The following is a 21,984-nucleotide window of genomic DNA, read 5'->3' as shown; positions in this document are numbered from 1 at the left end:
TGCATGCTTGGAACAAGATCGCCTGGAGGGCAGGAACTCAGGATGAATAACGATCTCCACGAGTATGGAAAAATGAGAATGTTGTACGCACAGATATATTTACCAATTCCCTTGTGCACTGATATCATCCTTCACATTTTTCTCACTCTGATTCTTTGCAGTGACTCCATCGACCATGGCACAGCTCCCGGTTCGACAACCACGGACCACCACAGAGTTCAATGGTCATGGTTCAGCTTCTGGCCAAATCGTTACGTTGGAACACGTAGCTCGTCCATCGTTTCGTGACATTCTGTAGAGTGTAGAGGGCACGTTGAATATATGTATGACATGAAGCAGTGCAGAAAAAAAATAAATTTAAAACATTTTTTAATAACATCCAAATGTACCCCAATTACAAATTTCATGCCATTTTGCACAAAGTAACTAAAAACAAGTCTGCTGAATTAGAAAGGCCTGGAAGTCGAGAATATTACATTTGATGACCTTGTGATGAGAATCACATCATTAGCCGTTGAACATGTGAGCCGAGCTGGACGGCTGGACTATGCTCGTAGTCCGCACAAAGCAGGTGACGGGAGAGTTTAGGCAGTCAGTGTTGAGAATGTCAGGACTCAGAAACTACACAAGTCCATCGTAAAGCTGCAAGGCCTGGATGATAGAAGGATCGGCTTTTGAGCCCTCCTGGAACTCCTGCAAAGTCAACCGTCCATCTTGATTCTGTACACAGGGCAACAACGAAAGGGAATCGTGTTAAGTTTAAAGGTATTGTTATTTAATAACAACATCGGCCAATGTTGATGATTAAACTGGTGAGGCCCCAACCTCATGTCCCTCAACCATAGCTCTACCTATTGGCCTGGACATCAGACCCATGTTAGCTTTTTGCTTTCACACCTTCAGTAAATGTTACCTGTCCGTTCCGTTAATCGATGGAAATTGTGACAACGTTGCGAGTTAGCCATAGAATCACATTATTAGCTGTTGAACATGTGAGCAAACAATTTCACCGAGTCCCCTCCGGATGCCAGGCTGGTGTTGTCAATATCTACCTTGTCCATCAAGGTGAATATTCGATCCACTCGCTTTTCTGGAGTGTTTTCTTCCTCTGGCAGGTCCACAGTGTTACCCTAATGAAAGACTATGGTCACCATTTTACCACTCTCATCACATTATCAGACATTGTGATCACATAAATAAATAATTCTTACTTTCATCGATATGGACGCAATCATTATAATTCCTTTATTGTCAATACTCACAGTTTATCGCATTGACATTATTATTAGGACCAGGGTTGATCAATAAGTCCATGGCCTAACATGCTAATAGTAAGAAAAATAAATGTGTTTGGAAACTAAAACAGAATATTTTCTTGGAAAACACTAAAAATATTCAGTTCGATCTTTTGTAAAATGATGACACACAGAGAAGTGTTAATTGATGTTTGTCACTGATTTTTTTTTAATGACCGCTATGACCAGCATAAAACATCACCGTGTGTAATATGGTCACATGTCATTCCAGTAATCTCCTTAATGGAATGTGGCAATGATCAAGAGCAGCATCGATCTGCATTGATGTGGTGAACTGACCATCATTTGATAAATGGAGTCCACAATGTCGAGCATCTCTCGGCGTGTGATGAAACCATCACTGTCAATGTCATAGAGCTTGAAAGCCCCTGGAATGGGAAAATGGGAGTTACTGCTGGTGAAACACTCATCCACCCTTTGTTGGGAATCATGATACATCTTCATTTTCTTATATTGATTGTTTTTATTAGTGTTAGCTTTATTACTTGTCAAAAATAATTGTATGAGTTAATAAACCTAATAACTGTATAATTTAATAAATCCTAATAACTGTATACTAATACAATAAGCACTAATTGTATAATTTAATACATTCCAAATTTACAGATGACACAAAGCTTGGAGGTGAGATGGATAGCAGGGGGGGTTGTGATCAGATACAGGAAAGTATTGATATTGCATAGATTGGGCAAAAGATTGGCAGATGGAGTTTAACCTGAACAAGTGTAAGGTGTTGGGGTCAGGTATTATTATTATTATTATTATTATTATTATTATTATTACTATATTGATTCCGGGCCAAGCTAGACACAGCTAGGAGAAGCGGTTGAAGAAGACAGGGCTTTATACACGAGAAAGGAGGTGGTTACGAGGAGATATGATGGAGATGTTTAAGATAATGAGAGGTCGAGATAAAATAAGTGAAGATGAATTATTCAACAGAGAAGACAGTGATAGGACCAGGGCCCATAGCCTGAGAGTAAAGAAGAGGAGAGTTAAGACTGTAGTATGGTAGGGGTCTTTCACTCAGAGAGTTGTTAATGCATGGAATGGTCTCCCTGGAAAGGTAGTGGCAGCATAAACAGGAGATAAGTTTAAATTAGAATTAGAGAGGTACCTGGAAGTTATAGAGATAGAGGGGTATGGGGATGTTGATAAGACTTTTAGGTAGCTTGAGCATTCATGGGTGATTGTGTATGGAGTGTTGTTGGTGGGGGTCTTGTCAAGGGGGATGTGTGGTTGATGTCATGTCTGTTTTAACCAAGCCCATTCCCCCTCTCCTGAGGGGAAGAAAAGAAAAAAAATAAAAAAGACAAAAACTACAAAAACAAACAAAACAAGGACAAATGTGTCCAAGAGCCGCGTCATTCCAACAGTCAATCTGCTTGCTATGCTAGCTTCCAGGGCATCGAGTGCCTCCAGGGCATCAGGTGGCCCCAGGGCATCAGGTGGCCCCAGGGCATCAGGTGCCCTCAGGGCATCCAGTGCCTCCAGGGCATCAAGTGCCTCCAGGGCATCGGGTGCCTCCAGGGCATCGGGTGCCTCCAGGGCATCAGGTTCCTTTAGGGCGTCAGATGCCTCAGGGTATCAGGTACCTCCATGTAGCCTCCCTGCCTGCTTCACTTCCTATTCTCATCCCCAGAAAAAGAACAACAACAAGAACAACAAGAAGAACAACGCGGAGCTCTCTTAGAGCCAGCGTTCGCTAAGCAACGTGGCTAAAAAATTATTTCATTAATTAAAAACATAATTTGCATTTTCTTCCTTGGATCTTGTGTAGATGGGTTGGTGTGGGGTTCATGCAGGCATGATGGGCTGAATGGCCTCCACCTGTGTTGGATAACGTAATAACTGTATAAATTAATAAATTCTAAATTTTATAATAGTATAATAAAAAATAATTGTATAATTTAATAAATCCTAAATTGTTTAATAATATAATAAAAAATAATTGTATAATTTAATAAATTCTAAATTGTATAATAATAGACTAAAAAATAATTGTTTAACTTAATAAATCCAAAATTGTGTAATAATATAATAAAAAATAATTGTATAATTTAATAAATCCTAATAACTGTATAATTTAATTAAAAAAATTGTATAAGTTAATAAATCCGAATACTGTAAAATTTATAATTTAATAAATCTTAAAAACTGAATAATAGTACATTCAACAATAATTGTATAATTTAGTAAATCTCAATAACTATAACTTAATAAATCCTAAATTGTATAATCATATAAGAAAACATAATTGTATAACTTCGTAAATCCTAAATTTTATAATAATATCATAAAAAATAACTGTATAATTTAATTTAAAAAAATTGTATAAGTTAATAAATCCTAATAACTAAAATTTATAATTTAATAACTGAATAATAATACATTCAACAATAATTGTATAATTTAGTAAATCTGAATAACTGTATAACTTAATAAATCCTAAATTGTATAATCATATAAGAAAACATAATTGTATAACTTAATAAATCCTAAATTGTATAATAATATTGTTGCGGATATGGAAGACTATCACAATCAACATTCAGGTCCTTTAGCTCAGTTATCTCGGCAAGTACGTGTTTTAGAGATAGCCCTTTCCCCTAGTCTAATGGGTATTTAAATGTTCCTGCGCTGCGGTTTGTTATAATGGTTGGGTTTCCCTTTTGTTCGGGGTTGCACCACCGCCAGGGCCGCCGGGTCACCGGCGACCGCACCGCATCGCCCTCGCCTGCGATAAACTCCTCCGCCTGGCCGGTTGTGGGGTTTTCCGCTCGATTTGGTGGGTGAGAGGAGTGTGCAGGGGGCGCATGCGCAGAAGGGCGTCGGTCTGTGAAGGAGACAGACCTCTGAGGAGATCGACGGGAGCTCTGAGGAGATTGACGAATCCTCTGTCAAGGAGACAGAGCTCTGAGAAGATTCGGTCGGTCGGTGCGGGTCGTCTTCTTCCACCAGCCTGCGCCCTGCCAGCTTCGCCAGCTTGGATCCTCCGGATCGTGCAAGGGGTCCCGTTCGGTCCCGAGGACCAGGTCCAAGATAGACCCTTACCTCCAGCTCACCTTCCCTCCGAGCTGGGGGTATTAATAAAGGCGATTGCCACCATCTCTGTCGGCGTGTGCGTGTGTGTGTGTTTGTGGCGCCAGTCTGGATAAGTAAAATTGTTGTTAAGTACATGCTCGTTTGTACATTCCGCATAGAACCGGCTGTAGGCTTTTTGCTCGTGTCATGTCCCCATCCCCCCATTGATTGCTTATGTGCTTGTTTAAATAAATGTCCCCCATTGTTGAACGTGAACCTGCTCGTCGTGTCATTTCCTCACATTGACTGCCATGGTACGTTCGGAGAATTAGCTGGCTTTTAACGCCGATAAAAGTAAATCTGGTCTGACGGGATTTGGGGATTTAAAACCGCTCGGCTTCGCACACGGAACAAGCACGCTTAAGCGGCTCGTTTTCGTACAAGTCCCGTCAAGGTATAACCTCTCGGTATTTCTGTCCGCGCGAATAGTTAGGAATATCGACAATTCGGCGATTGACCCTGTAGCGCGTGGACAGAATAATTGACTAGTTTATGATGCGTTAAGGCATCCGTGGCTGGATTTTGGGGTTGGTCCGGAAAGTCATGACTGGATTGTCGCCTTTGGTGGGCGCGCGACCGCGATTGGGCTGAAGCGCCGTCTGCACGCCGAACGCAGCGGAAACCCATAACAATAAAATAAGAAAAAAATTGTATAACTTAATAAATCCTAAATTGTATATTAATTTAATAAATCCTAATAATTGTATAATTTAATAAATCCTAAATTGTAACTGAACAACATGGAAGGATAGATAAAGTGAAGGATGAACGCTGAACAAAATGAACTTCTGATGGAAGATCGGTATTGTGAAGAGCAATAGGAAGAACTTACAGCGTAATTTCTCGTCCAGTGTCCCTCTCGACGTGATCGACAAGGCCTGGATAAATTCCCCAAATTCAATCCGACCGTCCTGGATGAAACGGTCACACTGAAATTGCCCTCTCACAATAACGGCAGCAGAAGCAGCAGCAGCAAACGTTTCAAAATCTCAGCTGCTCCACAATGTTTACCACAAAGCAATGAATCAAACCTTATTCTCATCAAAAACGTTGAAGACAAATGTGGCAAACTTTGTGGGGTCTCCAAATGGAAAGAACTGCTTGTAGATCTTCTGGAATGTGATCATGTTGAGCTGTCCATTGGGACAGTCCTTTATGAAGCCCTTATACCTGCAACCACAAGGATGAGAATGCCACCACTGAGGGTTAATCCAAAGAATGACAGAAACTGTGTGAAGAAGAATGAATAATTTCAGCATAATTGCAGTTCATTTCATCTCTAAAAACGGTTATTAAAGTCAAAATACAGTGCTTGCAAAATTGTCAAAAAAGCACAAAAATACAACCAACTCGAGATTGTACGTGAGCACAATGGCTCAGAGCTCGGATGTTTCAACCACAGGGCAGCCTTCAACTGAAACCGAGACGAGGACAATGGGAGAGAGGGATAAGGAGAAGGATAAAGTGGAAATGGAGAGGTAAGATGGTTGGCAAAAGAAACGTAAGAAAGGGCAGATTGGAGCCGATATAACAAGAGGAGGAATAACCAAGAGGATGATGGAGGGGAAAATAATAATTGGAGGGAGGAGTGGTGTCAGAGAAGGGATGAGTGCAGTTGAAGTTACACGTCTGTTGAGATTGCAACTGAGAGCCACAACCTTTGAATATGGTGTGCTAAACCACAGTTGGTTCTCAAAACTTCGTTCGTATACAGGAACAAGGCTGCGGGGTAGTATTATTGGCTGAGGGTGCATCTGTGCTGCTGATGTAGTGCCCTCTGCTGGTTAGAGCAGGAATTTGTAATTTGTTCAGGGTGCCAGCGATAGCTTGCCCACTCTTCACAAAGGAAATTGTGGGATCTTTAACATCCACCAACGAATGTTGGCAGATGGGACACCCGTTTAATGTCCATCCAAGGTGAGGGATGACACACACACACACACACACACACACACACACACACACACACACACACACACACACACACACACACACACACACACACTGATGAATCATCCAACCTGGTTCTCAAAATTAATTATACGTTATCACATTCAAATCCTGCATATTACACAAAATAACTTTTATCATGTAGGTAATCATTTAGCAAGATGTTTTTCTCTAAGAGAAGGTAAAACAAACCAAAAATACTGTATAAACATTTTCTGAGATAAGGTTGAACTGAAGTATACTTACCACTGCTGAACCTCCCGCTCTGTAACTGTTTGGACGGACAAAAGAGAGAAACCAGTAGTTAGAGACAAAACTTAGAGTTTCGGGATATATATATCTACATCTTATCTATACTAGCAAGTGTCAGTGTGTGTGTGTGTGTGTGTGTGTGTGTGTGTGTGTGTGTGTGTGTGTGTGTGTGTGTGTGTGTGTGTGTGTGTGTCCTCCATAACTCCAAAGCCATGAAACCGAACATCCTGAGACTTTGCATGCACACTGAAAACTCCAAGGAAGTGCGAGAGTGAAAATTGGGTGTTTGGGTGAATTAAAACCCAAACCGTTAAACATCCCTTTTGAAGATAATTAACGGCCTTATTTAATTATATCCTTCATCAGGCACATCCTTGGCCACCTCACTCTACATGGGGTCTTAAGGCGTTTCCTGGGTAACCTCGCTGGGGTCTGAAGCCGCCATGTTTTTTGGCCTGCTCAACCATGCCCTGATTTGAAACAGGCCGCAACGATTTTGAAACGATTAAGTTGCTATATCCACTTTCCTCACTCATATTATAATTGAATGCCTGTTAATTATAGCTCCGAGTCACTGGGTACACTGCAATGCTGATAAATACCCGGAGACGCCAGCGTTCGTGGCTTTATTTCATTTCTGCACCTGCCATAACCTCCAGAATCTCTTAAACTAAGGAGAATTACAAAATTTAAACTCCAGAATTGATCTCGGCAGCAGTTGCGACTCCTAAAAAAAAGTGTTCATTTGTCCAATTCAGGGAGGTATTTAATATGACGGATCATTGCTTGCCAAGCCAGCTGTTCCTTATCAACCGAAGCCACTTGGCGAATGCTCTGCAATATTCTCACTGTCAATGAATACTGTATATCTATCGACTTGAGCAAAATTCAGGGGCGACTCGCGTGCAATGTTGACCACGTGCTGTTCTGTGGTGAAACGGGCGGTGACTGTCTCGTTGAAAATGTGAAATTGTATTTTCTACGACATTTCCCCCTTTTTGTTCTTTTATTATATGACCCGTCACTTTGGCATAAATAAATACAAACAAATATGAAACGTTTCTTTTTTGAAAATTTCTTCAACCGTTTTGTGGTATTATTGGTGAAGCTACTTGGCGCACATTCTTCAAGCTTCAATCAATGGCGATACCGCAGTTCTATACCAGAGGTAGGAAAGCAAAATAAATCACATGATCACAATGAGTAAATAATGTGATCAATTGTTTTGAAGGAATGAAACACCACATCATGGTCGGAAAGCCGAGAGTATGTATGTTCGCTCGAAGCTGTCTCGCCTGGGTTTGAATCCCAACCCAGGTATAAACTGCCATCCCGGTGTTTCACAGGCAGGGTGATTCATCAATGTGTGTGTGCCGTTAAACTGGACATCACATCTGACAGAATCGCCCCTCTCCCTCCCCTCTTTTCTCCCCTCTCCCTTCCTTCTCATCTCTCTCCTCTCTCCCTCTGTCTCTCCCTACATCCCTTTCTCTCTCTCTCCCACCCCTCTCCTCTCCCTCTCTCTCCCACCCCTCTCCTCTCCCTCTCTCCCACCCCTCTCCTCTCCCTCTCCCACCCCTCTCCTCTCCCTCTCTCCCACCCCTCTCCTCTCCCTCTCTCCCACCTCTCCCTCTCTCCCACACCTCTCCCTCTCTCCCACACCTCTCCCTCTCTCACTCTGTCTCCGAACATATCCGGATGGTGGTTATCTACTTTATACATGTACTCAAAATTCTAATTGTACGTGGTGTTACGGCCCAGGGGCTCGGGATTTTCCACGAGGGGAAGTACTCGAGTTTCTCCTGAACACCTCGTCCTGAGGACGCCGACTACAGATAACTTCACGGTCCAATGGGCTGTAGTTCTTACACAGCCATAGCTGCTTGACTTTGGTCGGTCGAGGTGACCCATGATCATAGGCAGGGGTTAGTCGATGTGACACATGGTCATAAGTAGGGGTCGGTCGAGGTGACCCATGATCATAGGCAGGGGTTAGTCGATGTGACACATGGTCATAAGTAGGGGTCGGTCGAGGTGACATGATATTCAGCAGGGGTTGGTTGAGGTGATACATGATCATCGGTAGGGGTCGGTCGAGGTGACCCAAGATCATAGACAGGGGTTGGTCGAGGTGACACATGATCATAGGCAGTGTTCAGTCAAAGTGACAGATGATCAAAGGCAGCTGGTCGGTCAAGATGACCCATGATCATTAGCAGCAGTCGGTTGAGGTGACACATGGTCATAAGCAGGGGTCAGTCGAGGTGACATATGATCATCAGCGGGATTGGTCGAGGTGACACGTGATCATAAGCAGGGGTCGGCTGAGGTGACACGTGATCATAAGCAGGGGTCGGTCGAGGTGACACATGATCAGAGGCAGGGGTCGGTCGAGGTGGCACATGATCAGAGGCAGGGGTCGGTCGAGGTGACACAAGGTCATAAGCAGGGGTCGGTCAATGTGACACATGGTCATAAGCAGGGGTCGGTTGAGGTGACTGCATTTTCTCAGCACTAATCTTGACATTTTTCATGACCTGAAATCAGATGAAGCTGTCCGTCTGAGTCATAATCGATATTGAACCAAACCATGAAGACCCTCGAAATGAATTGTATAATACCTTCAACAGCAAGAATGGGGGCATTGAGTGGGCAGAGTAGGGGACAGAGTAGGGGACAGAAGAGGGGAAAAATATCTATTTTGTGTCACCGGCTGTGACCACAGTGCAATCATTCTTGTTATGAAACAATCACACAGGGACGGTAAACATAAAGTGGATGAAAGAATCGTCCATTACAGAGCAGGATTTACTGTGAGGTTCGCTGCAGAGATTAATGGGACTGGGAGAGACACACGGCTCTTCTGACACACACAGCTCACACCCCACACTCGGCCTACAGTACCCTCTGGTTCTCAAGTTCGCTGCACCATCCTGCGTTCCCTCGTGCTCGCCTGTGCTTGTTGTCCCGTGCTTTAGAGTGTGCCCTACATAATTGTTGATCCTCTTAGCGAAGGCCCATTTTCATCCTCATTGAAAGCAACATTTCCACAACAGCCCCAAACATTCTATGTGTTCTGCTTATGTCTTACATCGCTCTGTCCTTCACCTTGAACACCACAGGTATTTTAACACACTGCACTCCAGTTTTCAGTGCTTTCACTTTTCAGGCGCCGTACCTTGACTGGCAGTGCCTTTCACCTGTCACCCTTACAGGTCACCTCTAGTCGTCCACGACTCGAGGTGAGATTGTCCACCTCTAGTCGTCCACGACTCGAGGTGAGATTGTCCACCTCTAGTCGTCCACGACTCGAGGTGAGATTGTCCACCTCTAGTCGTCCACGACTCGAGGTGAGATTGTCCACCTCTAGTCGTCCACGACTCGAGGTGAGATTGTCCACCTCTAGTCGTCCACGACTCGAGGGGAAATTGTCCACCTCTAGTCGTCCACGACTCGAGGTGAGATTGTCCACCTCTAGTCGTCCACGACTCGAGATGAGATTGTCCACCTCTAGTCGTCCACGACTCGAGATGAGATTGTCCACGACTCGAGATGAGATTGTCCACCTCGAGTCGAGTATCGGTCCCGACCCAACACCGGCTGGAGCAATATACTCGCTCCAAAGCATGGACAGGTACAGGATGAGGCGGCGTGTTTGAACCTGTACCACTCACAACAATTGTCACTCAAGGAGTGGGCCAAGCTAAAGATGTAATTAAAGATGCTTTTGCTTCTACCTGGCAAACAATAGGGGCTTATGGAGGGGAGTGGGGCTCAAACCCCCGTTGGACAGGCTGTTCGGGTTACAAATGAAGACTGCGGAACTCCCGCCGAGTGTACGAACTCCCATTACATAACGACCTTCTCTTTTCGTGAGATATAAAAGGATCTTTCACGTCAACGAGCTAAATGCAGACTGGATAGCCGAGTTTACAACCGCATCTGAAACCTCCGCGCTCTGAGAGATGCAGTGCCCCCTGCCAGAACTGCACCAGGACGGCAGTTTTAATCTCCCTGCCAATCCAAAGTGGAACAAATCCAGGAGTAAGTGATACATTCCAGCCGGGAGGGACTTCCTTTGGCTCATCATGTTCAAGCCTTTTACACGAGAACTCACTGATGGTTCACAATGTTTGGGAACGAATAGTAAAACGTTCACATTGAAACAAAAAAAAATCATTCCCTTTTAACCCAAGAAGGGAATTTTAATTCACTGGGAAGAAAAAGCGGAAATGAGGAGACGGGAAGGAGAGGATAAATGTTTCATTCCCAAAGGAGTCCTGAACTGAATGAGTTTTTGAGAAACACAAATAGTTTCACTTTGAAAAATATTCACATGTCGGAGATGGGATGGAACTGAGAACACGACACGGGGGAAAGTGGGAATGGCAGGAGAGAAAAAGTGGGAATGGCAGGAGAGAAAAAGTGGGAATGGCAGGAGAGAAAAGTGGGAATGGTAGGAGGGAAAAGTGGGAATGGCAGGAGGAAAAGTGGGAATGGAAGGAGGGAAAAGTGGGAATGGTAGGAGGGAAACTGGGAATGGTAGGAGGGAAAGTGGGAATGGTAGGAGGGAAAAGTGGGAATGGCAGGAGGGAAAAGTGGGAATGGCAGGAGGGAAAAGTGGGAATGGTAGGAGGGAAAGTAGGAATGGTAGGAGGGGAAAGTGGGAGTTGCAGAAGGGAAAAGTGGGAATGGTCAGAGGGAAAGTGGGAATGGTGGGAGGGGAAAGTGGGAGTTGCAGAAGGGAAAAGTGGGAATGGCAGGAGAGAAAAAGTGGGAATGGCAGGAGAGAAAAAGTGGGAATGGCAGGAGAGAAAAAGTGGGAATGGCAGGAGAGAAAAAGTAGGAATGGTAGGAGGGAAAAGTGGGAATGGCAGGAGGAAAAGTGGGAATGGAAGGAGGAAAAAGTGGGAATGGCAGGAGGAAAAAGTGGGAATGGTAGGAGGGAAAAGTGGGAATGGCAGGAGGGAAAAGTGGGAATGGCAGGAGGGAAAAGTGGGAATGGTAGGAGGGAAAGTGGGAATGGTAGGAGGGGAAAGTGGGAGTTGCAGAAGGGAAAAGTGGGAATGGTCGGAGGGAAAGTGGGAATGGTGGGAGGGGAAAGTGGGAGTTGCAGAAGGGAAAAGTGGGAATGGCAGGAGAGAAAAGTGGGAATGGCAGGAGAGAAAAAGTGGGAATGGCAGGAGAGAAAAAGTGGGAATGGCAGGAGAGAAAAAGTGGGAATGGTAGGAGGGAAAAGTGGGAATGGCAGGAGGAAAAGTGGGAATGGAAGGAGGAAAAAGTGGGAACGGCAGGAGGAAAAAGTGGGAATGGTAGGAGGGAAAAGTGGGAATGGCAGGAGGGAAAAGTGGGAATGGCAGGATGGAAAAGTGGGAATGGCAGGAGGGAAAAGTGGGAATGGCAGGAGGGAAAAGTGGGAATGGTAGGAGGGAAAGTGGGAATGGTAGGAGGGAAAGTGGGAATGGTAGGAGGGAAAGTGGGAATGGTGGGAGGGGAAAGTGGGAGTTGCAGAAGGGAAAAGTGGGAATGGTCGGAGGGAAAGTGGGAATGGTGGGAGGGGAAAGTGGGAGTTGCAGAAGGGAAAAGTGGGAATGGCAGGAGTGAAAGTGGGAATGGCAGGAAGGGAAGTGGGAGTTGCAGGAGGGAAAAGTGGGAATGGTAGGAGGAAAAGTGGGAGTTGCAGGAGGGAAAAGTGGGAGTTGCAGGAGGGAAAAGTGGGAGTTGCAGGAGGGAAAAGTGGGAATGGCAGGAGGGAAAAGTGGGAATGGCAGAAGTGAAAGTGGGAATTGCAGGAGGGGAAGTGGGAATTGCAGGAGGGAAAAGTGGGAATGGTAAGAGGGAAAGTGGGAATAGCAGGAAAGTGGGAATTGCAGGAGGGAAAGTGGGACTGGCAGGACGAAAAGTGGGAATGGCAGGAGTGAAAAGTGGGAATGGCAGGAGTGAAAAGTGGGAATGGCAGGAGTGAAAAGTGGGAATGGCAGGAGTGAAAAGTGGGAATGGCAGGAGGGTAAGTGGGAATGACAGGAGGAAAAAGTGGGAATGGTAGGAGGGGAAGTGGGAATGGCAGGAGTGAAAGTGGGAATGGCAGGAGGGGAAAGTGGGAATTGCAGGAGGGAAAGTGGGAACGGTAGGAGGGAAAGTGGGAATGGCAGGAGAGAAAGTGGGAATGGCAGGAGGAAAAAGTGGGAATGGTCGGAGGGAAAGTGGGAATGGCAGGAGGGAAAAGTGAGAATGGCAGGATCGAGTTGGAATGCGAGGGAGAACGATTGATGGGAGGGATGGAGGGATGGAGGTATGGAGAGTACGTTACGGTGCAGTCGGTGAGGGACCTCACAGTACGTCCTGCGAGTGATCTCCTCCACGTCGTCCTGCCGCAGACGACTGCTGCTCCGACCCATCGTTTCTCAGACACGGATGTACCAATAGGATTTCTCCAACTGGCGGTTTCCTCGGAGGATGAAATCTGAAAATGTTATGGCGACGAAGAGTGTGATGAAGGGCTGAAATGAGCAGAAAGGGGGAGGGGGAGGGTGTGGGCTTCAGGGACAAATGGAAGAATAGAGGGACAGACAGAGCCTGCGAATGTTCGACGTCAGGCCGGACTGGGACGCCGTATCCTGGCAACAATTGCCCTGCCCACTTAACAACCGTTCCTGTCAACACCCATTGAACCGGTTTTACCAATCACAGGCGGGATTTTGCCTGCAGGGCGTGGCTTCATCCTCTCCAATCACCTCCTCGTCGTAAGAAGTTTATTTAAATTTCACAAATTCAACTTATTGATTGAAAACCGTTATTTTGACGGAATTAAGATGAAACATCGTTATCTAACAAAGGATCCATTGAAGAATTAACAATCGAAGATCTGCGAGTTCAACATCACTTGTGGGTAAGATGTACAGTACCTTCAGGAAGTATTCACACCCCTTGACTTTTGTCACATTTTGTTGTTACATCCTGAATTTAAAATGGATTTTATTAAATTTTTTGTCTGATCCGATCCACACAAAATACCCCAAAATGACAAAAGTGAAAACATGTTTTTTGAATTTTTTTACAAATTAATGTAAATCTGAAATGTGTTGCATCAATAAGTGTTCAACCACTTTACTATGACACTACAAGTTGAGCTCAGGTATATCCAATTTCCTTTGTTAATCCTTGAGATGTCCCGACAACTTCATTGGAGTCCACCTGTGGCCAATTCAATTGATTGGACATGATTGAGAAAGAAAAGCACCTTTCTATAAGAGGTCCCACAGGTGACAGTACACGTCAGAGCAGAAACTCCACCATGAAGTCCAAGGAACTGTCCATGGAACTCAGAAATAGATTGAGGAGGCATAATCTGGGGAAGGGGATAAAACAGTTTCTAGAGTGTTGGAAGTTCCCAAGAGCACAGTGAGCTCCATCATAGGAAATGGAAAGAATGTGGAACTACCCAGACTCGACCTCGAGCTGGCCGTCCGACCAAACTGAGAAACAGGGGAAGAAGGACCTTGGTTAGGGAGGTGACCAAGAACCCAATGACTACTCTGACAGAACTACAGAGTTCCTTGGCTCAGATATGAGAACCTGCAGGAAGAACAGTCTCTTCAGCACTTCACAAATCTAGGCTTTATGGGAGAGTGGTCAGACAGAAGCCACTCCTGAGAAAAAAAACACATGACAGCACACCTGGAGTTTGTGAAATGGCACGTAAAATACTGAGAGCGTGAAGAAAAAGATTCTGTGATCTGATGAGATGAAAAGTTAACTCTTTGGCCTGAATGCAAAGCAATACATCTGGCGGAAACAGAGCACAGCTCATCACGCATCTAACACGATCACTACGCTGAAGCATGGTGGTGGCAGCATCATGCTATGGGGATGCTTTTCAGCAGCAGGGACTGGGGGACTTGTGAGGATAGAGGGAACAATGAATGGAGCCAAATACAGGGAAATCCTTCAAGAGAACCTGCTTCAGAGTGCAAAAGATCTTCGACTGTGGTGAATATTTACGTTCCAACAGGACAATGACCCCAATCACACAACCAAAGCAACACTGGAATTGCTTCAGAACAAGAATGTGAAAGTCCTTGAGTGGCCCAGCCAAAGCCCAGACTTGAATCCCATTGATTATAATCTGTGGAAAGACTTGAAGATTGCTGTTCACCGACACTCCCCATCCAACTTGACAGAGCTTGAGCAAATTTGCAAGGAAGAATGGGAGAAAATCCCCAAATCCAGATGTGTAAACATGATACAGACATTCCCAAGAAGAATCAAAGCTGTAATCACTGCCAAAGGCATTTCGATGAAGTACAGACTCAGGGAGTTGAATACTTATTGACGGAAGACATTTCAGATTTTTTTTCATTTCAGACATTTCTGAAATTTCAGAAAGACATTTCATTTCAGATTTCACTTTGTCATTCTGGGATATTTTGTGTGGATCGGTGACAAAAATATTCAAATTTAATCCATTTTAAGTTGAGGATCTGATGTAACAACAAAATGTGATGAAAGTCGAGGAGTGTGAATACTTTCTGTAGACACTGTCTACATTTTAATTAGGGATCAAATGGGGATGAAATCACTGACATTAATTAAAGGTGTGTTTAACACAGGTGTTTGGGGTTTGTTGAAGGAGATTCTGATTAGGTGGATGAGGGAAGTGCAGTGGATGAAGGATATGTAAACTTTCACCATGTATTTCATATTAAGGTACCACATAGGAGATGGTTACAAGCCTAAGTTAACACTCAGGGACGAGCTCGTGGAAGAACTCGAACCGGACTGAAAGTTCACTTAGTGATCAGACATCCACCAAGAGGACCTGTGAGTGCTGGTCTGCCTGGGTAGTTGTCAGTTGTACACAACATCAGGGATCAGTACTTGTTCTTTTGTATACAGAAAGCACGTGGCTGCTGCTGATGCAGTGCCCCCTGTAGGTTAGAGCAGGAATTTGTAATTTGATTAGGGTGCCGGCGATATCTCGCCTACTCTTCACGAAGGACACCGTGGGGATCTTTAAGGTCCATCAACTAATGTCAGAAGACAGGCCGCCCAGTTTAACGTGCATCGGAGGGACGACACACATACACACACACACACACACACACACACACACATTGATGATTCACCCAGTCTGTGAAACACCAGGATGACATTTTCAAGCTGGGCCAAGATTCAAACTCAGGCTAGACAGCTTGGAGGCGAGGGTGCAAACACTGAGGTCATCCTGTCAGAGGTCGTATGTTAAAGCACTGTTAAGAAACAAACTGTGCTTACATGTTGTATGTATACGTTAAAAATGTTTTAAAAAATTAAATAAAAACCTTGAATACGACCCAAAAACATCACGACCAGTGTCCCTGGACGGTGTAAAATAAAATGAGACATAAAATAATTACCTTTATAAGATTGAAGAAAAAATGAATTATTAAGCCATTTTACCTCACTTTCCATGTACTCTATTATTTAATTAGATCAGGTCAGGTATGGAAGCATGCGTCGGAGCAGCACGTCGCTGCGTCCACTTTCCGCCGGTACTTCAGGGGCTCATATATATATATATATATATATATATATATATATATATATATATATATATATATATATATATATATATATATATATATATATATATATATATATATATATATATATATATATATATATATATATATATATATATACGTTGCATGGCGAGATGTTGTGCGCCAGCCGCCATTGTAGATCTCCTCAGCGCTTGACAATGGGTTCTTTGTGCATCACGTGCCATTTTATTGTTTTAGATTGGTCAGCTTGAAGCAGCGCTTGCCAACGAGCTTGTGGCTCTTCGGGTTTGCTTGGGAAAAGGGTGATAACACATAGACCATACACAGAGGATTTCTCCATCCGATTAAAAGATATAAAACCTTGAAACGAAATTAAATCATTTGGAAAAGGACATTGGGATAAAGGGAGGGCAACTTCTATTTCTGGGTCTCATTTTAACCCAGTTTGCTTAAAAATTCGTAAAATCACAAAGAAAATTCGACCAATAACTCTTATGGACCTCACACCGGTGGCTAGGGCAACGTCAGTAGCCGATTTCCATCTATGTACAAAGGAATTCCGAAGGTGTTTAACTCTGGTAACAATGACATTCATAAACTTTTGCAGAAAAGAACGGTCACTACAGATCTCCATAAAAAAAGGAATTTAAAATATCGGTTCATTTAAAAACAACTGAAGGGAGTAAGCACCGGTATCACAGCAAACAGTAACAGCCTGCCATGCTTCCAGCATGCTTCTGTAAAACAAAGGGACCAATGGTATATCTACTTGCTTCATGTCAAGAAGATAAAGCTCTTCACCACAGCCAAGTCTACCAGCTTGCCTAAGCAAACAGTGGGTGGAGGTTTTCCTTGGGATGTCAGAGTATGGAAGCCTTCGTACATAAAGGAGGTGAAAAGCCATCACTTTACTCCTCACATCTATTAGCCATTGTACACCTTCAGCGATGGGCAGGCTTAGTATTCCGTGCCTGAGCCAATGCTTCTCCCCCCCAGAAAATAAATTATAAAAATGTTCTGAAGTTTTTTGAGGATAAAACCTGGGGCCTGTCGTGCCTTAAAACAATGCCAGGGCATTGATGCCGCAATATTATTAATGACCAGAGTACGACCTCATTAGGAAAGCTGCCTTAATAGTCCCCTCCATTTTAACAACCGCTGCTCAGTTTTAGCAATCAACAATTCCCAGTTCTTTGAAATAAAATCCTGAGTTCCAAGGAAGACACCGAGGTAGTGTAGTCCTTTACGTGTCCACTCAAGCTGTCCTGGCAGGGCCGGAGGGGGGATTCCATTTTGTGGACCTTAGTAAAAAGCCTTGCTCTTTTTCCAATTAACTTTTGTTGAGCGAGCCAAGCTAAATTCATTGATGGACTCAACAAACGCACAAACATCATCATCAGAGTGCACAACCGCGCAGAGATCATCCGCGTAAGCGATGGTTCTTACCTCGAAGCGTTCTCGACGGTAGAGGATAAAACGCATATAGCACGGATCAGTAAAGGTTCAATTGAAAGGGAATATAAAAGACCAGACAGGGGGCACCCTTGACGAATACCCTTGGTAACAAAAAAGGCTGATTTAAGATATTATTCACCTTGAGCAGACTTAAAATATCATTGTACAATAATTGAATATGACAAATAAAATTCTCCCCAAAACCAAACCCCTGTAAAACAGGAAAGAAAGAGAGAAAGAGAGAAACTTGACTTTTATGTTCTTTAATTGCAAAAAATATGAAAGGATGTTACATTATTACAGTGAACTCAAATAAATCGGAACGACCAGTTACAACCAATTTGCTAAGGAAGAAACATAAACCAGATGAGGAAAATTAAGCAAACAAGGTAAGCACAGGAAGAAAATAAATTCTAAAAAGTGAGTATTAAGCAGACCTCAGATACTTTACAGAAATCATCATTCACACACCATGGATTCTCAAAATGCTCCAACTGACTGTAATGAGAGCAAGAGTAAAATACAAGTTGAATTTGCCTTTCACAAAGTGCCTTAAACATTACCACGGTATCCATGCTGCACAAATCGTTCTTGAATTTGGATTTTCTGGTTTTATAAATTGCCAGCTTGGCCTGGGAAATGAGAAAATTTGCCAGAATTGTCTTTGGAAGGCAAAAGGACCACTTGGACCAAAATAAATAGTGAAAAACTAAAATCAAAAGAAAGACAAGCAAATAGCACTTTCCAAACCATAAATACCACATTTACAATCTGGCCTCCAAAGCCAGTCGCCAACTGGGAATCCTCTGTCATGCAAAGTCCTTCCTCGGCCCACCTGAGCTCCTGACCACATACAAAAACTTTCGTCTGCAGCCTGATGGAGTACTGCTCTCCCCTCTGGGCTGGTGCTCCCACCTCCCACGGCTTCACGTTGTGGAAACCAAGGCATTTAGGATCATTGGTATCTCCCGCGATGAGGCTGAGTCTTTGGGTCTCTCACTCTCTCACCACAGACAGGATGGTGGTCTTTCTGTCTTCTACAGTCTCCTTTTCTGCAATGCCCCCCCCTTGCTCTGTCTGAGATATGTCCCCCTCGCTATATTTCTGCAGGGCGCTCAAGGTCCGCCAACAACCCCCTTCTGGTAAAACTACCAAAATCAAGAATCACTGCTCACCTTCACTCTTTCAATTCTCTTTTTTCACACCTTTGGATCAAACTCCCACACTTTCTTAAGTCCCACTCCTCCCTCCAGGTCTTCAAAACAGCTGTTCACCACCATCTTTTATCTTCCCCTATCCAAAACCATGATCTTTTCAACCCCCGTTAATCCACCCCAAACCTACCTCCTTCAAATTCCCTGCTTTCCTTCCTGAAAGTCCCTGTAGTGTCCATCATGTTTACCCCACCCCATCCCTCTCCCTTCCACAGATCTCCTCATGCCTCTGTTCCTCACTATTTTTCCTTCCCTCTTGTCTCCTGCTCCACTTGTGTGTTTCTGTGTTAGCTCTTACACAAGCCTCGACAGTGTATACACACATATATATATATATATGTATATATATATATATATATATATATATATATATATATATATATATATATATATATATATATATATATATATATATATATGGATGTTCAAGGGACACATCGAATGTATGCGTGTGACAATGTTTCGACTTGTCCACAAAAAGGACACTGTTCCCTTATCGCTTTAGAAAAGCGGTGAATAAGCGAGTTTGTGGGCAGTATCCAGTGTACGATTCTACATTGGAGATCGCCAGCACGTTTAGTCACTGGTTTCTTATAATACCATCCCCAAATATGGCTCAAAGGAGGGGTACGTGGCAGGACTGTGGACCACTTACAAGGTGTGGGGGTGGACAGGGAAGTAAAAAGGGCTTTCAGACACAGTAAGTGCAGGATTTTGCAGTTGTTGCTGGAAAAAGAAAGAGAGCGGATGAAATAAAATGGTTCCGAGTTGGTAGAAAAGACAACTGAAGATTAGGGAAAGGGGAAAGGCTCGGCTCGGAGGAGGGGACAGGACTATTCCACCGAGTTTGGAAAGTACAGTACGTATGAAGCACTGCCTTTAAGTACCTGTCGACCTTGCGACAGGACCTAATGTCAGTCACTGAGGCAAGAGCAGCAACACTTTGCCATGTTCCATTGGCGTTACTTTTAAGGTGACATACCTTTGTTATTGAAGCATTGATACATTTTTTGAATCAAGGTATTATAATTATCAAAGTCTTCAAAAAGTATGTTGTGAAACAATGGCTCACTTAAGAACATACTGCTGTACGTAATGAGGTCCTGAGATCAGGTAAAGGTGTTTAGTATACTTTGGTAAAAGGAAGGCAGTGAAGATGAATCAACCCTGGTTAGGTCCATTTGATAAAGTTCCTTCGTGTAACCGAAGTTCTCCACTTGACACTGGATATAGTTGGCAAGGTCTCTCCAAGGCCTAATGGATAAGGCCTCAGCCTCCTAAGCCAGGGATTGTGGGTTTGAGTCCCCTCTTGGGATGCAAGGTGCTCCGTCGTGCAGACGAGGCCACCTTTCGGCGCTTTCCGGACAACATTGCGGTCCAGGCCATCACAGTGTGATGAAACTCGGCACTTCCTTTTTCCCTGCTTCACCACCTCTTCGTCAATGTCTCAACAGTTGCTTGCAGGCACTAAACCTCCAGGCAAAAGGAACATTTGCAAAGCCCAAGCTCCTCTGGAGAAGGAGTTTTCCTGTTCCTTTCAAGATTGTAGCTTCAGAACTGCACATAGCAAGGATCTGGACCAACATCAACGTACCCACACTGGTAAGTGTCCATTTAAATGTGATGTGTGCAAGGGGGGGGGGGAATGTAGAAGAAGATTTCCTCTTTTAGCATTTGTAATTGGTGTGAATGAATAAAGACATTGTTCCTCACTCATAAAATATTATTTGAACTTCAGTAAAATGCTGCAGTTGAGAGGATTCCCTTGTAAACATGATTATCCATGTATTCTATATCTGTAAAACAGACATCTGCCTTCAGTTGATATCGATTTGTCATTTTTGATAAAAACTATGGAACAACCTGGAAATGTCACAGAAGTTCCAGGAAGACTGAAGTATATCAATTAGGACATAAATCAATACAACTTTAGACATTTCTTATTTCGTTCACAAGTTTAATGAACATAATGTACTGCTTTTTGTGTAGACGCATTGCAAAAGCTGCCGAGGTTCTGTGAGCAGCACCAGTCAGAATGTCAGTTATCAATGCTGAGAACGTGTCCCTTGATCTGTGTAACTGTCTGTACTTCCAAAACTTTGAGGGACCTTGAAGGGGCTGTTTATGCTCTTTTCTGATTGGCTGAACTTGCACCTTGCCTACTGGAACCAACATTGTTTCAACTCAGTTTCACTCCTTTCCCAGTAGCAGAAATCAGTTACTTTGATTTCGAACTTTGGTATGGGAAAAGTTACTCTTTCCCTGATGAAAGGCTATTTCTTTTATCATACTTGTTCAATGATTTCCCCCACTTGTTCCCACTTCGATACAAGGCTTGGATGAGGGCATTTTTTGAGAGTTTCATTGACGGAGATTTCTCCCGTATGTGCGCCCGTACGTAATGTTATTAAACATTGTCCTTTGTTTGCTGAACTTGAGTGGAAATTGAGTTCATTTCTTCCACACAGGATACAGTTGGCCAGGTCTCTCCAAGGCAACAAAGGCTCATGCACGACCCGCCAAATTGTTCGAAGATGGAAGGCCACGATTCTGCACTTTATGTTGATTAGTCCTTGGCCACCCTCTGACACCGGTAGGTTCAAACTTTGTAGTTGCAGCCAGCGTTTTCCAGACAAGAAAAACTGGGTAACAAGCTTCTGTGTTTCATCAACGAACAAAGTGGATGGTTGCAGAGCCAAGACCTTGTGCCATAGAATTAAAGTAAACAGGTATTTATTACTGATGCCCTGCCATGTAAGGACAGCTGGCAAAGAAGGCCTTTCCATTTTAACAGAATCGGTTCAATATGTTCAGGCAAACCTTCCCAGTTGTGCTTCACAAAATCACCAGGACCAAGGAAAATACCCAGAAATTTTATACCATCTCTCCTCCAAGTGATATTAGCAGGGAGAGATGGGGGTCGGTGAGGGTGTGGGGGGAAGAGGGAGGGGGGAAAAGGGGGGTGCACCGGGGGTTCTAGCCACAGTGTTTCTGTTTTACCCCAGTTAATCTTTGCAGATGAGGCTTTGCTAAACAGGTTTACGCCATGGATCATCTTCGTAATGTCATTGGAATCAATGATACAAACACATATGTCATCAACATAAGTACTAGTCTTAATAGGATGGTTTAACCCTCTAATAGTAAAGCCAGACAAAGAATTCCAGAAAG

At 43.7% G+C, this 21,984-nt stretch overlaps 1 protein-coding gene across 2 annotated transcripts; it reads right to left on the bottom strand.

Moving 5' to 3' along the window:
• Positions 1-352: 352 nt before the first annotated feature.
• Positions 353-13,239, bottom strand: NCS1 (neuronal calcium sensor 1). Of its 2 annotated transcripts, none has more exons than XM_085855606.1 (7): positions 12,913-13,239; positions 6,597-6,621; positions 5,432-5,570; positions 5,233-5,311; positions 1,596-1,684; positions 1,053-1,130; positions 353-720 (listed from the first exon to the last, which is right to left on the bottom strand). In XM_085855606.1, exons 1-7 carry the CDS (start codon positions 12,998-13,000, stop codon positions 622-624), a joined length of 597 nt encoding a protein of 198 aa, XP_085711732.1. In that variant the 5' UTR covers positions 13,001-13,239; the 3' UTR covers positions 353-621. The 2 variants fall into 2 exon arrangements, with proteins under 2 accessions (XP_085711732.1, XP_085711733.1); XM_085855607.1 differs by having other exon boundaries at positions 12,937-13,236.
• Between the last annotated feature and the right edge of the window lie 8,745 nt (positions 13,240-21,984).

The sequence above is a fragment of the Eptatretus burgeri genome, chromosome 14 (assembly GCF_056783735.1).
Source record: "Eptatretus burgeri isolate ZD-2024b chromosome 14, Ebu_testis_v1, whole genome shotgun sequence".
Classification (NCBI taxonomy): domain Eukaryota; kingdom Metazoa; phylum Chordata; class Myxini; order Myxiniformes; family Myxinidae; genus Eptatretus; species Eptatretus burgeri.
Note: the sequence above shows the minus strand (reverse complement) of the source record. Positions and strands in the feature narration are given on the sequence as shown.